At 46.1% G+C, this 12465-nt stretch overlaps 1 protein-coding gene and 1 non-coding gene across 10 annotated transcripts in view; one reads left to right on the forward strand and one right to left on the reverse strand.

Annotated features, from left to right (window-relative positions):
• clasp1a (cytoplasmic linker associated protein 1a) overlaps positions 1-12465 on the forward strand; it is a 145767-nt gene that overhangs the window by 36617 nt on the left and 96685 nt on the right. For all 9 annotated transcript variants that reach the window (XM_076264172.1, XM_076264176.1, XM_076264175.1 and 6 more), the window contains exons 3-7: positions 1579-1657; positions 2756-2859; positions 2963-3054; positions 3875-3950; positions 5593-5690. In XM_076264172.1, coding sequence (XP_076120287.1) covers positions 1579-1657; positions 2756-2859; positions 2963-3054; positions 3875-3950; positions 5593-5690 — 449 coding nt within the window. The remainder of the gene's footprint in view (positions 1-1578; positions 1658-2755; positions 2860-2962; positions 3055-3874; positions 3951-5592; positions 5691-12465) is intronic.
• LOC143101121 (U4atac minor spliceosomal RNA) lies at positions 1050-1178 on the reverse strand. The gene has a single exon (XR_012982110.1). It is a non-coding gene; the product is annotated as a U4atac minor spliceosomal RNA (small nuclear RNA).

The following is a 12465-nucleotide window of genomic DNA, read 5'->3' on the forward strand; positions in this document are numbered from 1 at the left end:
GTGTGATATGGCCACGCCCTCACCCAGTGCCTCCTCCTCCCTGGCCACACAGGGAGCCGTAGGTGAGCTCTGCTTCATCCATCACAGGGGGAGGTGTGTGTGTGTGTGTGTGTGTGGAGAGCCGTAGGTGAGCTCTGCTTCATCCATCACAGAGGGAGTGAGTGTGTGGAGGTAGCTAAAACGCCTGTGCCGTAGGTTGGGCTAGACTCTGGACAGTGAGGTGTCCTGTTAGCAAGTGCCTTAAACTTTCTTCCTTTCTGTTCTCTCTCTCTCTCTCAACTACAGGGTCTGGTCTCCTGATTTAGCCCCCAATAATTGTATCTCGGGCTGGATTGATCTCTTATTACAGTGTGTGTGTGTGTGAAAGAGCTATCTGGGAATAAAGAACATCTTGGGTGCTCTGACTGTGTGTGCATGTGCACATGTATGTGTGTTTCTTCAGGTGTGTGTGTGTGTGTGTGTGTGTGTGTGTGTTTAATCATGCACATAGCTGTGTCTGTGCCAGGTCTGGCACTCCCTCTGTGTGTGTGTGTGTGTGTGTGTGTGTGTGTGTGTGTGTGTGTGTGTGTGTCTGTTTGTAGACAACAGTATGTTTTTTGTGTTTGGATTTGTATGGATGTGTTTGTGTGCATGTGCAGACATTCTCCCCCTGTTCGCCTTTCTTCTTTCCTGACCCTGTTCAAGTACTGTGTCATCAGTATAATTACAATAATTCTCTCTCTCTCGCGCTCTCTCGGTCTTTCTACCTCCCTCCCCCCTCCCCGTAGAACAAAGGATCAGGATTACCCAGCCAGACAAGTGTAATGACTCCCCTATAATCAGATCCACTGTCTGGCTTCGCTACATCATGTGCTAGTGTGTGGTAGGTCTATTGTGTAAAACATTAGATTCAGATTTTTGTAAGACTTACATCCTCATATACGGTGTGCAAACCTCTCTCCTTCTGGACAGAGAGTGTGTTTTGATCAGAAGGTTCCAGTAGACGGCAGCATTTTTCACTTAGTTGTTGAAGTTGTTTGCTGTAGTGTTTGTTCTTATACAAATAAAAGGGTTCCAAAAATTGCACCATAGCCCAGGCATTGCTGCCCAGGTGATGCGTATGTGTCGTTATGGCGTTAGCAGAGATGCTCTCACTATACGTTCATTGAGCATCACTCTCACCCCAAGACAAAGATGGTTGCCACGGAGATGTTGCCTCAGCAGCATGCCCCACTGGGTGTAGTTTTCTCCATGACGGTGGTTTCCCCCTCTCTCTCTCTGGGGGATTTTCAGTGTCGCTTATCTAAACCTGAACTCATGTTTGTCATCTGGAGTATGTTACATGGGGATTCTGTGACCACTGTGACCATGAAAAAAAGTTTAAATGAAAAGTGTTGCATTACCCATGATCCTTTGCAGAGTCTCATTTGCATTTTACAGCAAACCACAAAGCCCTGACTTGTGGGTCAGATGATGTAATGCTGGATTACAGTTGTGGTCACATACTCTATTAATGCATGTTGTTGAGCAATGTTTTTTGTTTGAAGTTTAATTGTATTTAAATATATTTATTTGTCCTTTTTATTCTGCTTCCTCCAGTTGGCTTTGTTGGGAATGGACATTCTCTCTGCCTTACTGAACAGACTGCAGGACCGCTTCAGAGGTCAGGTGTCAACAGGTAAGCTTGTTTGAAAAGCAAACAAACAAATAAACAAATAATTCATACATAAAGCTTTACTATGCTGTTACAATGTTACAGTTAAAGGCTTAGTTAGCGTTAGCTTTACTATGCTGTTACAATGTTACAGTTAAAGGCTTAGTTAGCGTTAGATTTACTATGCTGTTACAATGTTACAGTTAAAGGCTTAGTTAGCGTTAGCTTTACTATGCTGTTACAATGTTACAGTTAAAGGCTTAGTTAGTGTTAGCTTTACTATGCTGTTACAATGTTACAGTTAAAGGCTTAGTTAGCGTTAGCTTTACTATGCTGTTACAATGTTACAGTTAAAGGCTTAGTTAGCGTTAGCTTTACTATGCTGTTACAATGTTACAGTTAAAGGCTTAGTTAGCGTTAGCTTTACTATACTGTTAAGGTGATGATACATGGGGCAACTTCTTGAGCAATGTTGCCCCATGTATCACATACCACATGATTGGCACGATGTATTCACATGTCAACTTTTGGCGGTGGAAATGGCGGAATATGTGTAGATGACTGCCATGTTTGAACTAACCCAATACATTTCTATGGGAGATTCATTGAGTGCTGTGACGCCTCATTAGAAAGTCTCTGACAAAACGGACCTCCATATCCTTGCCTTTAGACACAGTTGGGCGTGATGTCATGCCCATTAACGCCCTGTTCACACCTGGAGAGAGTCTCACTAATCAGACGTGACAAGTCTTTAGCATTGATTAATCATTAGCATGACTGTACCCATCTGGGTTAATCCAGGGACAGTATTGTGTTCTCAAAATGGTGGATTGGCAGGTTATATTTGTACCTGGTTGTTAAGATAAATGAGAACTCTGAGACACAGGTTTGATTTGAAACTGATTCAGTAGGTTCACAGATTTCAATGTTGTCTGGCAAACTGAGAACTTTGACTTTGTGACATGCCCAGACACACCCACATGCACTGTGGGTAATCCTGCCAGGGATCTTGGTGTTCTGATGTGATTGTGGTTGTGTGTGTATTTGTGTTTGTGTGTGTGTGTGTGTGTGTGTGTGTGTGTGTGTGTGTGTGTGTGTGTGTGTGTGGGGTCGGTTCTGCAGTTCTGCCCAGTTTGATGGACCGCCTGGGGGACGCCAAAGACCAGGTCCGGGACCAGGACCAGACCTTACTCCTCAAGATCATGGACCAGGCTGCCAACCCACAGGTGAGACACACACACACACACACACACACACACATACACACACACACACACACACACACTGATCTGACCTTGTGTGCTGATATGCTTGTGTGTGTGCTTTCAGTATGTGTGGGACCGGATGCTCGGGGGCTTCAAGCACAAGAACAACCGAACACGAGAGGGAGTGTGTCTGTGCCTCATCGGCACCCTCAACGCGTGAGTGTCCCTCCAACCTCCCACCCACTTCACTTACCTTAGACCATGTGCAGGGAAAGGTGTAGTTAGCATAGCATCAGGTATTGGAATGAAAGGTGTAATTAGCATAGCATCAGGTATTGGAATGAAAGGTGTAATTAGCATAACATTAGGTATTGGAATGAAAGGTGTAGTTAGCATAGCATCAGGTATTGGAATGAAAGATGTAGTTAGCGTAGCATCAGGTATTGGAATGAAAGGTGTAGTTAGCATAGCATCAGGTTTTGGAATACAAGGTGTAGTTAGCATAGCGTCAGTTATTTCGAATGAAATAAATGACTGGGAGAGGTCATAGGTCAGTCTCTCCAGGTCTATAGAATGCAACTGTGTATCAGTAGTTTATTTAAGGCAGGACATTACCCAGCATGCAGCTGTTGTGTAGAAAGAGAGGATTGTGGGATTGAATTGAACATTGTTTTTTGTTTCTGTTTCTTTTTGTTTTTTCATTGAAGTTTTTTGGGGGACACATATGGTCTGTAGAGAAAGTAGGACAGATTCAGTTTAAAGTAAAAGTTTGTGGGGGAAAGAAAGAGAGAGAAACTAACAAGTGTGTTGGCAAAGAGTTGTTGGTCCTACAGGAAAAGAAAAACAAAGCTAAAGCAAAACTGCCACTGGAGTCTCTCAGACTTAATTGCCACCTCATGCTGCACAAAATGAGTTGTTGTCTCTTCCTCTTCCCTCTTTCCTTCTCCCACTCTCTCTTTTTCTTTCTTCCTCCCTCTCTTTCTCTCTCTCTGTCAGTCTCTCACTAACCACCATCCTCTGTCTCTTCTCTCTGCAGATATGGTGCCCAGGCTCTCACCCTTAGCAAGATTGTCCCCCACATATGCAGCCTTTTGGGAGACCCCACCAGCCAGGTACGTGCCCCATGGCTGACCTATCACCCCTCTCTCTTTTGTCTGCTTTTCACGGCATCAGCATTTCCCCCTCACCAGAATGAGAGCCTCTCTTTCGCGCTCTCTCTCTCTCTCTCTCTCTCTCTCTCTCTCTCTCTTTCTCTCTCTCTCTTTCCATATCTGTGCCAAGTCACCGCAAGGCCACAAGAGCTTTGGCTTGTCTGAAAACGACAGCCACCACAGGCCATTGTCTCTCCCAAATAGCATCTTGAAGGCAGACTGAAACCACATTGTGGCCTCCTGGCCCTGATTGGCTGGCTGGACAACAATGGAGCGGAGTGTCTGGGTGCTGCTGGAGCTGCTGATGCTAAAGGGAACAGCTCCCCCTGCTGGACAGAGAGAGTAGTGTTTGTCCAGCACGCTGCACCATCTGTCTGCTGGGTGTAAACAAAAGAGTCAAGGCCCTTGCAGATGGTGGAGCCTATGAGATATGTAATCACATTTCTCCTCCTGTTTTTTTTTTCTTCTCTTTTTTTCCCTGTCTTTTTTCCCAACTCCTGTGAGCAGCTGTGCCTAGTGGCTGCGTAAAAGCATGTTTCTGCTTCGCTATCCCAGGCCGGAATATTTATTTCTCTCCTAAGGAGATCTTTTGAAGTTAAGTATAGACGTGTTGTGTGTACTCTAGTCACACAGGAAAAGCAATGCTAATGAACAAAACACACACCCACTTTATTGAAGCGTGAGGCATCCTCATAAAGTTATCAGACGCCGTGAACAGCGTCCTGCTGCGCTCCATAGCGCTATCGCCAGAGGAAGAGCACTTCCTGCCTGAAACTGAAACAGGAAGCCATTTTCTCTGACCCTGTCTGTCCTGTCTCATGTTTGCGTTGGAGAAACTAGGTCACCATCATATGCAATTCTTCATGCGTTATTACGTATAGGGACACGGATTAAGCCTAATCCTAGACTAAACACTTTTTTCAATAGAGATCTGTTTTCTATTAGAAGTTTTCTATTTGTCGAGGTAATCGAGCCCTAACATCTTGGGCAAGTGGGTTTAGTAATGCCCATACAACCTTACTGAATTAGGCAGAAAGGAGAACAGTGCTCTTGAGGCTAGTCAGACTGGTCCTTCATAGCTGTTCCTTTTACCCAAGCACACATGTATGTATATAAGTATATATACTCTTTTGATCCCGTGAGGGAAATTTGTTCTCTTTTTTTTTTTTTATCCCAATCCGTGAATTAGTGAAACACACTCAGCACACAGTGAACACACAGTGAGGTGAAGCACACACTAATCCTGGCGCAGTGAGCTGCCTGCAAAAACAGCGGCGCTCGGGGAGCAGTGAGAGATTAGGTGCCTTGCTCAAGGGCACTTCAGCCGTGCCTACTGGTCGGGGTTCGAACCGGCAACCCTCCGGTTACAAGTCCGAAGTGCTAACCAGTAGGCCACGCCCCACAGACCTTCACCCAAAGGCTTCAGAGAGGAGACTGTAGGACCCTGGGTAATTAGTCCAGTGGAAGAGACCAGATAGGCAATCAGTAATGGATATAGAGTAGAGATGCTTGAAGGGAATGTAGATGGCCCAGCCCTGTATTGTGCCAACTGACCGTGTGCGTGTGTGTGTGTGTGTGTGTGTTTGTGTGTGTGTGTCCTCAGGTGCGGGACGCAGCCATGGGCTGTCTGGTGGAGATCTACAGGCACGTGGGGGAGAGAGTGAGGACGGACCTCACCAAGAAAGGGCTTCCACAGTCCAGGTACCAACCTCTGCCATAGCACATACACAAGTGTGTGTCTGTCTGTGTCTGTGTGTGTGTGTGTGTGTGTGTGTGTGTCTGTGTGACAGAGTGTGTGTGCATGTTTGTATTCCACACAGATGGTTCACTATTGACTCAGTAAGACTCATATTAATATCCCAAAGTGTCATTCAGGTAGCAGTGTGCATAGATAGATAGCCTGTGGATACAGTGATGTGAGCCGCAGATCAGTAGGAGACAGGGCCATCTGTGCAGACTGTAATGAAGTACCAGTCAGAAGTGCTACTTTACCAACACAGCATTCGCCAGCACATCTCCCCCACTGATGAGTAAGGCCTGAGATGAGTAAAGCCCTTTTCAGCTTTACTCATCTCTCTCTCTCTCTCTCTCTCTCTCTTTCTCTGTTTTTCTTCTTCCTCACTCTGTTTCCACGGCCTAATTAATGGCTCTCTGAGTACGGCGCGGTATTTTCTCTCCGTATGTTGCTGCGCTCCTCAGCCTGCTGCTCTGTGTGCTGCATCCCAGCTCTGCTGGAGCAACAGAGAAAGTGAACAAGAGCTGGAGGTTCACACGCATACACACACACGCATACACACACGCTCACACACACACGCGCGCACACACACGCGCACACACACACGCGCACGCACGCACGAATACACACACACACACAGGGCGCCGATGGACTCGCGGCTCACTTGCAAGCTCACAGTGCGTCACCGATCCCACGCAAACACACTCCTAGTGAGCGAGAGGGAGGGGGGGGCCTGTGCTGCTGTGTGTATGCTACTGTGAGGAGCTCTGTAGCTCTAAGAGATTACAGAGAATGGGCCCTTTCATTTGACCACCACCTGCTTAATCACCTGTCAGGGCGGTCAGAACTGATGAGTGAACTTACATATGCTCACACACACACACAGACACACACACACACACAGACATATACCACAAACAAACACACACATACACATATACACACACACACATTATCACATACCACAAACAAACACACATACATGCCTACACACGCACACGCACACGCACACGCGCACACACACACACACACACACACACACACACATTCTCACATACCACAAACAAGCACACACACACACACAAACAGAAAGAGAAAGGTGTTTGTGGCAGCAGAAGTTGTAAATGTCATCATGTTATTGGAATGAAGTCACACTGGGTGCTTTACTTTACTGTCTGGTACTGTTTACAACACACGCCCACACACACTTGCGCCCATAGACACACAGACACACACACACACACACACACACACAGTCACACACACACAGTCACACACACACACACACACACACACACACACACACACACACACACACACACACACACACACACGTGAGTAAAGGGCATTTTTGGGGTGTGGTTGTGGAGTAAATGTCATTGGGTCAGACACAGAGTGAGGTTTAAACTGAACTTTATTTCTGTTTGCTCAAAAGGTTGTTTTACAAATCTCAGCATAGAAGGAAATAAAATCCATTGCTTTTAAGGACACACACACACACACACGCACATATGCATACACACTAGCATAGCACTAGCATAGCACTAGCATAGCACTAGCATACTGTGTCCCAGTTTACTTTCAGTGTGTAGATTGTAGCACCATAAAAACTAATATTAGAGTTGATAATGACTTTGCCTAATATATCATAATGTTGCCTGCGGGCGCCATCATAAGCGTAGCGTGCCCCACTCCACGCTCATCATCATGGGGGGAGAAATTCTCCTAACGCCTACACTCACTCCTCCAAGCCAGTGGGCCCACGGTCCTGATTTGGTCCAAATGTATTTGCAGTTCTTTGTTTTTTTTCTTCATTTTAATGGTGGAGTCCGCAGGTCACAAGAGAGGTTGTTGATATTTGAGCCCAGCAGCATATCCATGTCTTCCCCTGTCAGTGCTGTCTGTGTTCTGTGTTGACTAGCTGGAATATCCAGAGCCAGGACTGTGTTGGGAGACCACAATGTCTTGGGTGCACACACAGATTGGTGTGTTTAAACTAAAATAAAATGAATCTGACGAAAAGTATATTAGATTAGACTCACTGACTGCACCCTTCCTTTATTTAGCAGATGCTTTTTCTCCAACGTGACAGTAAGTGACAAAGTTACATTGCAGATATCTATCTTCATCAGTAGCCTATCTGCGCTTCTTCAGGAAATAAAAAGCTGTGGTATCGGTGTGGTCTGCACCTTGTCCATCCGAGGAGGCACATGACCAGTGTAGTAGAGGATCTCTCCACTAAATGTTTTGGTGTTCTCCGCTGCCATCCATGTAGTCATGGGAACGCTGTCTCTGCTCAGAGGAAGTCCCACCCCAGAGTTGCTCATATAAGTCCCCTGGGAAAACAGCGTAGCCCTGTCTCCCACAACCTTGGCTGGGATGGCTGTGATATCAGATTTATATAATGCTGCAAATATCTGGACACTTTGATCCCGGTGTAACAGGATTAAATCATCTGAGAGGTTTCACCTCACGGAAGAGCAGCTGTGTCAGGAAAGGGGGCGGAGGTGGGGGGTGGGGGTGTTGCGAGGCCACGTCCTGTTGGCATGGAAATCATACAACGTGACCTTAGGTTCTGCTGGACAGCACAGGGGTTGGGCTTTACTGCTCTACTGCAAGGCTGGCTCTCTTTCTCTCTTTTTTCACTCACTCACTCACTCACACACACACACACACACACACACACACACACACACACACACACACACACACACACACACACACACACACACACACACACACACACACACACACACACACTTCCCTCTCCTCTCTCTCCCTCACACTCCCTTTCTCACTTACACACACACACAGACACACACACACTCATAGACATGACCACACACATGCATGCATAAACAAAAACAGGCTTCATCCTACAGAAGCAAGTATGGACTGACATCTAATGAGTGATGTTGAGGTTTGAAGTTTTGCTGACCAAATGGCAAATCACATGCACAAAATGCCACCAGACTGAGATGACCACACACACACACACACACACACACACACACACACACACACACATTTTTCTCCTCTGTCCTCTTACTCCTTGAACTCCTTAAAAACCCTGTCAAGCCAGGAGGCTAAATGTCCGTGTCTGCCCTGCACTCCATTAGCTCCTGTGTGCTAATGAGCTCTGTGGAGAGTTAGCTGCTGCTCTGCTCAGGGCGCTAAGCTAATTTGGGGTCCTTTCGGTGAGAGCGCGTGGGTAATTAGATTAGGGCTGAGAGTTAGATAGATAGATAGATAGATAGGCTCTCGCTCGTCTCCGTTCAGCAGGGCTCTCCCACCTGTACGCTCCTGCTCGGGCCCTCGCTCCCTGATCCTGTTACCGCCACAGATTTCTGAACAATTAAAATGGCGATTAAGCAGCTCAAGTTAAAATGCTAAGCTGTGCTGCCATATGCTCCCTCTGGGGCTTGAGTGTGTGTGTGTGTGCCTGAGTGTCTGTGTCTATGTCTGTGTGTCTGTGTCTATGTCTGTGTGTGTAAGCGTATGTCTATGTGTTTGAGAATAAGAATGTGTGTGTGTGTTGTTTTATGTATGTGTGTGTGTGTGTGTGTGTATGTGTGCGTGTGTCTTGTCTGTGTCTGCATGTTCTGCTTAAATTTGCTGCTTGGGAGAGTCGGTGACGTGTGTTTTGTCAAAGGCGGTGTCCAAACAAAGCCACTGCACACATCATGGACGCGTTGCCGTCGGAGCGAGACTAGTGTGGGTTGAGGCACTCAAACGACTGACGACAAGACGACTGCACTGATCATTTTCAAAGAGAAGAGAGCCCGTTTCGGGAAACAACACAAAAAGAAAACACAGAGAAAGAAAGATGCGGACAGAGCTGTGACTAGATACACAGGAATCCAGGAAGCTCTTTTAATATGCATGGACCGATATCCAGGAAACACAGTCCTCTATAAAATTCACTCACATCATCCTTCTCTGAACCCAGGTATTGCCTCATTTACGGTTCGTTGTAATGCCACCAGCCAACCCTCAGTGACCGTGGGTGCTCCCTTAACCATGGATTAACCATTGGGTAACCATGATAACCATGGTATATCACTATAGTTGATAAAAAAAAAGCATCGTGCCCTGTGTGAGGATTGAACTCACAACCTTCAGATTATGAGACTGATGCAGTACCTACTGCACTGACGAGGTTGTCATGGTTTCCCAAAAAAACACAGTAAAACGGTGGTAATGGTTAATCCATTGTTACTTTTCGTAAGGGCTGTTGTGGGATCTAGCTGTGTGCAGCTTCAGCCACCACTCACATTGATATCATAATTCAGGTGTTCTGGAGGCCATTCTCATCCCTATGGGGACATTGTCCTCCTAGACAGGTGCTGTGATCTCTGTGTGGACTCGGCAAAGTGAAGCTTGATGAATTTTTTATCCTCGGATTTAGTCTGACTAAATGATTCTGAATAAGTAATTCTCGATTGTGTAATGATTTATTCACAAGTCCTCTCGGTTTGAAGGCAGCTCTGAGATTGGAAATCAATGTGACATTTCCCTGATCGTTCTTCCCGCATGTCTAATCGTCTATCTGTGCTTGGTGAAGCGCTTACAACGTGACCATGGAGCGTGTTACAAATGCAGTGTGGAGTGAGAACTAAGGCAGGGAGCGTAGAAATGGGGAGATTTTGGGAGAAGAGAGATTTTGGGAGATGGAGATGAGACATTTTAGGAGGAACTGAGAGGGAGAAAGCTGAATGTTAATTGCGGGGTTCCCATGGATCATGGAATTTCTGGAATACCATGACATTTTGGAAAGTCTATTCCAGGCATGGAAAGTCAGGGAATTGTATAATTTGTGGGTCAAAGTCATGAAATATCAGGGATATTTATATTTTAAATTAAAAATGTACTTGCCAAAACACATTAATATATTACTATGCCCATGCAGAATTGGTGCATATCGTATTAGCTTTATTGCTTGCTTGAGTAGTTGTTGTTAGCCCCACTTTGTTTAGTTAATGCCCATTTATTCATCTCCTGCTCTCCAAGTAAGAAACTCTCCAAGTTTCTTGCTCTGAAATCTTTGGTCAGTATATTGTATCATTCATTATATAGTATTTTTTTTTTTTTTTGTCAGGGAAAAGTCATGGAATTTTACATTTGCCTTAGAGTGAGAACCCTGTAACTGAGTGAATAACAGTGACCATTTCAAGGCAGAAGGCAGAGGTAGAACACAAAAAAGCTGAGGTTTGGTGGTTCCACATATTGACTCAGAATGGCTGATGATTCCATGTGCTGCTGGAAATGACTGCTGGCACTGTGGATCCCTCAGTTTTAATTGGCTCATTCACTCCCTCAGCTGCGTGAATCATGTTTTTTGTGAATGAAGTGTCCATTTTCAACCAGTACCCACTGTAGCTGAAGAGTCATGTGACTCTTCTGAGGAAGACTGCAGGAAATCAGCTGTCGAATCGTGTAAAGGTGAGGCACTACGAATTTCTTAGCCTGCGTTTAAGAACAATCAGGGTAAAGGTGCTCTGAAACAGCCCTGAGCCATCAGGGAGCAGAGCAGAGGAGAGGGACTGGTGCCAGTGCAGCAGTGCTGGCTCATCAGCGCAGCTCCCTGATACGGTGCCGTGGGGAAGTGCACGACTCGGCCACAGCTGTCTCACTCAAGATACTACACTGCGTCTCAGATCAGCCTCTCCACCCACATGGCACACTCACGAGACACACCGGGGGGATATCGCTCTCGCGCTCTTTTCTCCTCTCTCTCTGTCTCCTTTCTCTCTCTTGCTCACTCTCCTCCTCTTTTCTCCTATCTCTCTCTCTCTCTCTCCTTTCTCTGCTGCTCCTGCTGTCATTCTCCTCCCCCAGTCGTGTCTTTCTGCTGTTGTTTCCCTTCTTCCTCCTCTCCTTCCTGTATGCTCCTTCTCTCTCTCTCTTTCTCCCCCCCCTCTCTCTCTCTCTTTCTCTCTCTCTCTCTCTGTGTCTCTGTCTCTCTGTATCATTATCGGGGAATTCATGTATGGCAACGTGAGCCACATCACTGGTGTTTCTCAAAAAGCTCATCGATTGGTTGGCTGTGTGTGTATGCGTGCGCATATGTGTGTGTTCGTGTCTGTGTCACGTTGGCATGATCGAGAAGCTGAGGGGTTTATTGGTGTCACTGAGATTGCTATACAGAGGCTGTGGAGCCTTGTGTGTGTGTGTGTGTGTGTGTGTGTGTGTGTGTGTGTGTGTGTGTGTGTGTGTGTGTGTGTGTGTGTGTGTGTGTGTGTGTTTTGGCGTGTATGTGTCATTGATGATCTGGTTTTATAAATTTGATTTGATGGATAGGTTACACCTGAATGATTGTGTCAGAAGTTGATTCATTCATTGCTTTATTATATAATTATTTCTGCATTCTGTTTCTCCCATATGATCACAATGCAGCAGTAACTCAAGAATATATTCAGCCTACTACAATACCGAATGTGTGTGTGTATGTGTGTGTGTTTGTGTGTGTGTCTGTGTGTGTGTGTGTGTGCGCACCTGTGTGTGTGTGTGTACTTGTGTGTGTGTACGTGTGTGTGTTCCCTCTCATTCATGCCTCTCTGTGGTCTGTCTCCCGTCATCTCGACACATGGGTGCAGCGCTGGGCTCTACAGGTCCTCTCCACATATGGGTTATGTGTGTGTGCGTGTGTGTGTGTGTGTGTGTGTGTGTGTATGTGTGTGTGCGTGTGTGTGTGTGTGCGTGTTGAACTCTACAGGATGTGTCTGGGACAACTGCAGCAGT

This window comes from Alosa pseudoharengus, unplaced genomic scaffold, assembly GCF_046254945.1.
Source record: "Alosa pseudoharengus isolate Yale_2024_CS ecotype anadromous, Long Island Sound unplaced genomic scaffold, YU_APseudo_1.1 YU_APseudo_1.1_scf_3, whole genome shotgun sequence".
Lineage (NCBI taxonomy): Eukaryota > Metazoa > Chordata > Actinopteri > Clupeiformes > Clupeidae > Alosa > Alosa pseudoharengus.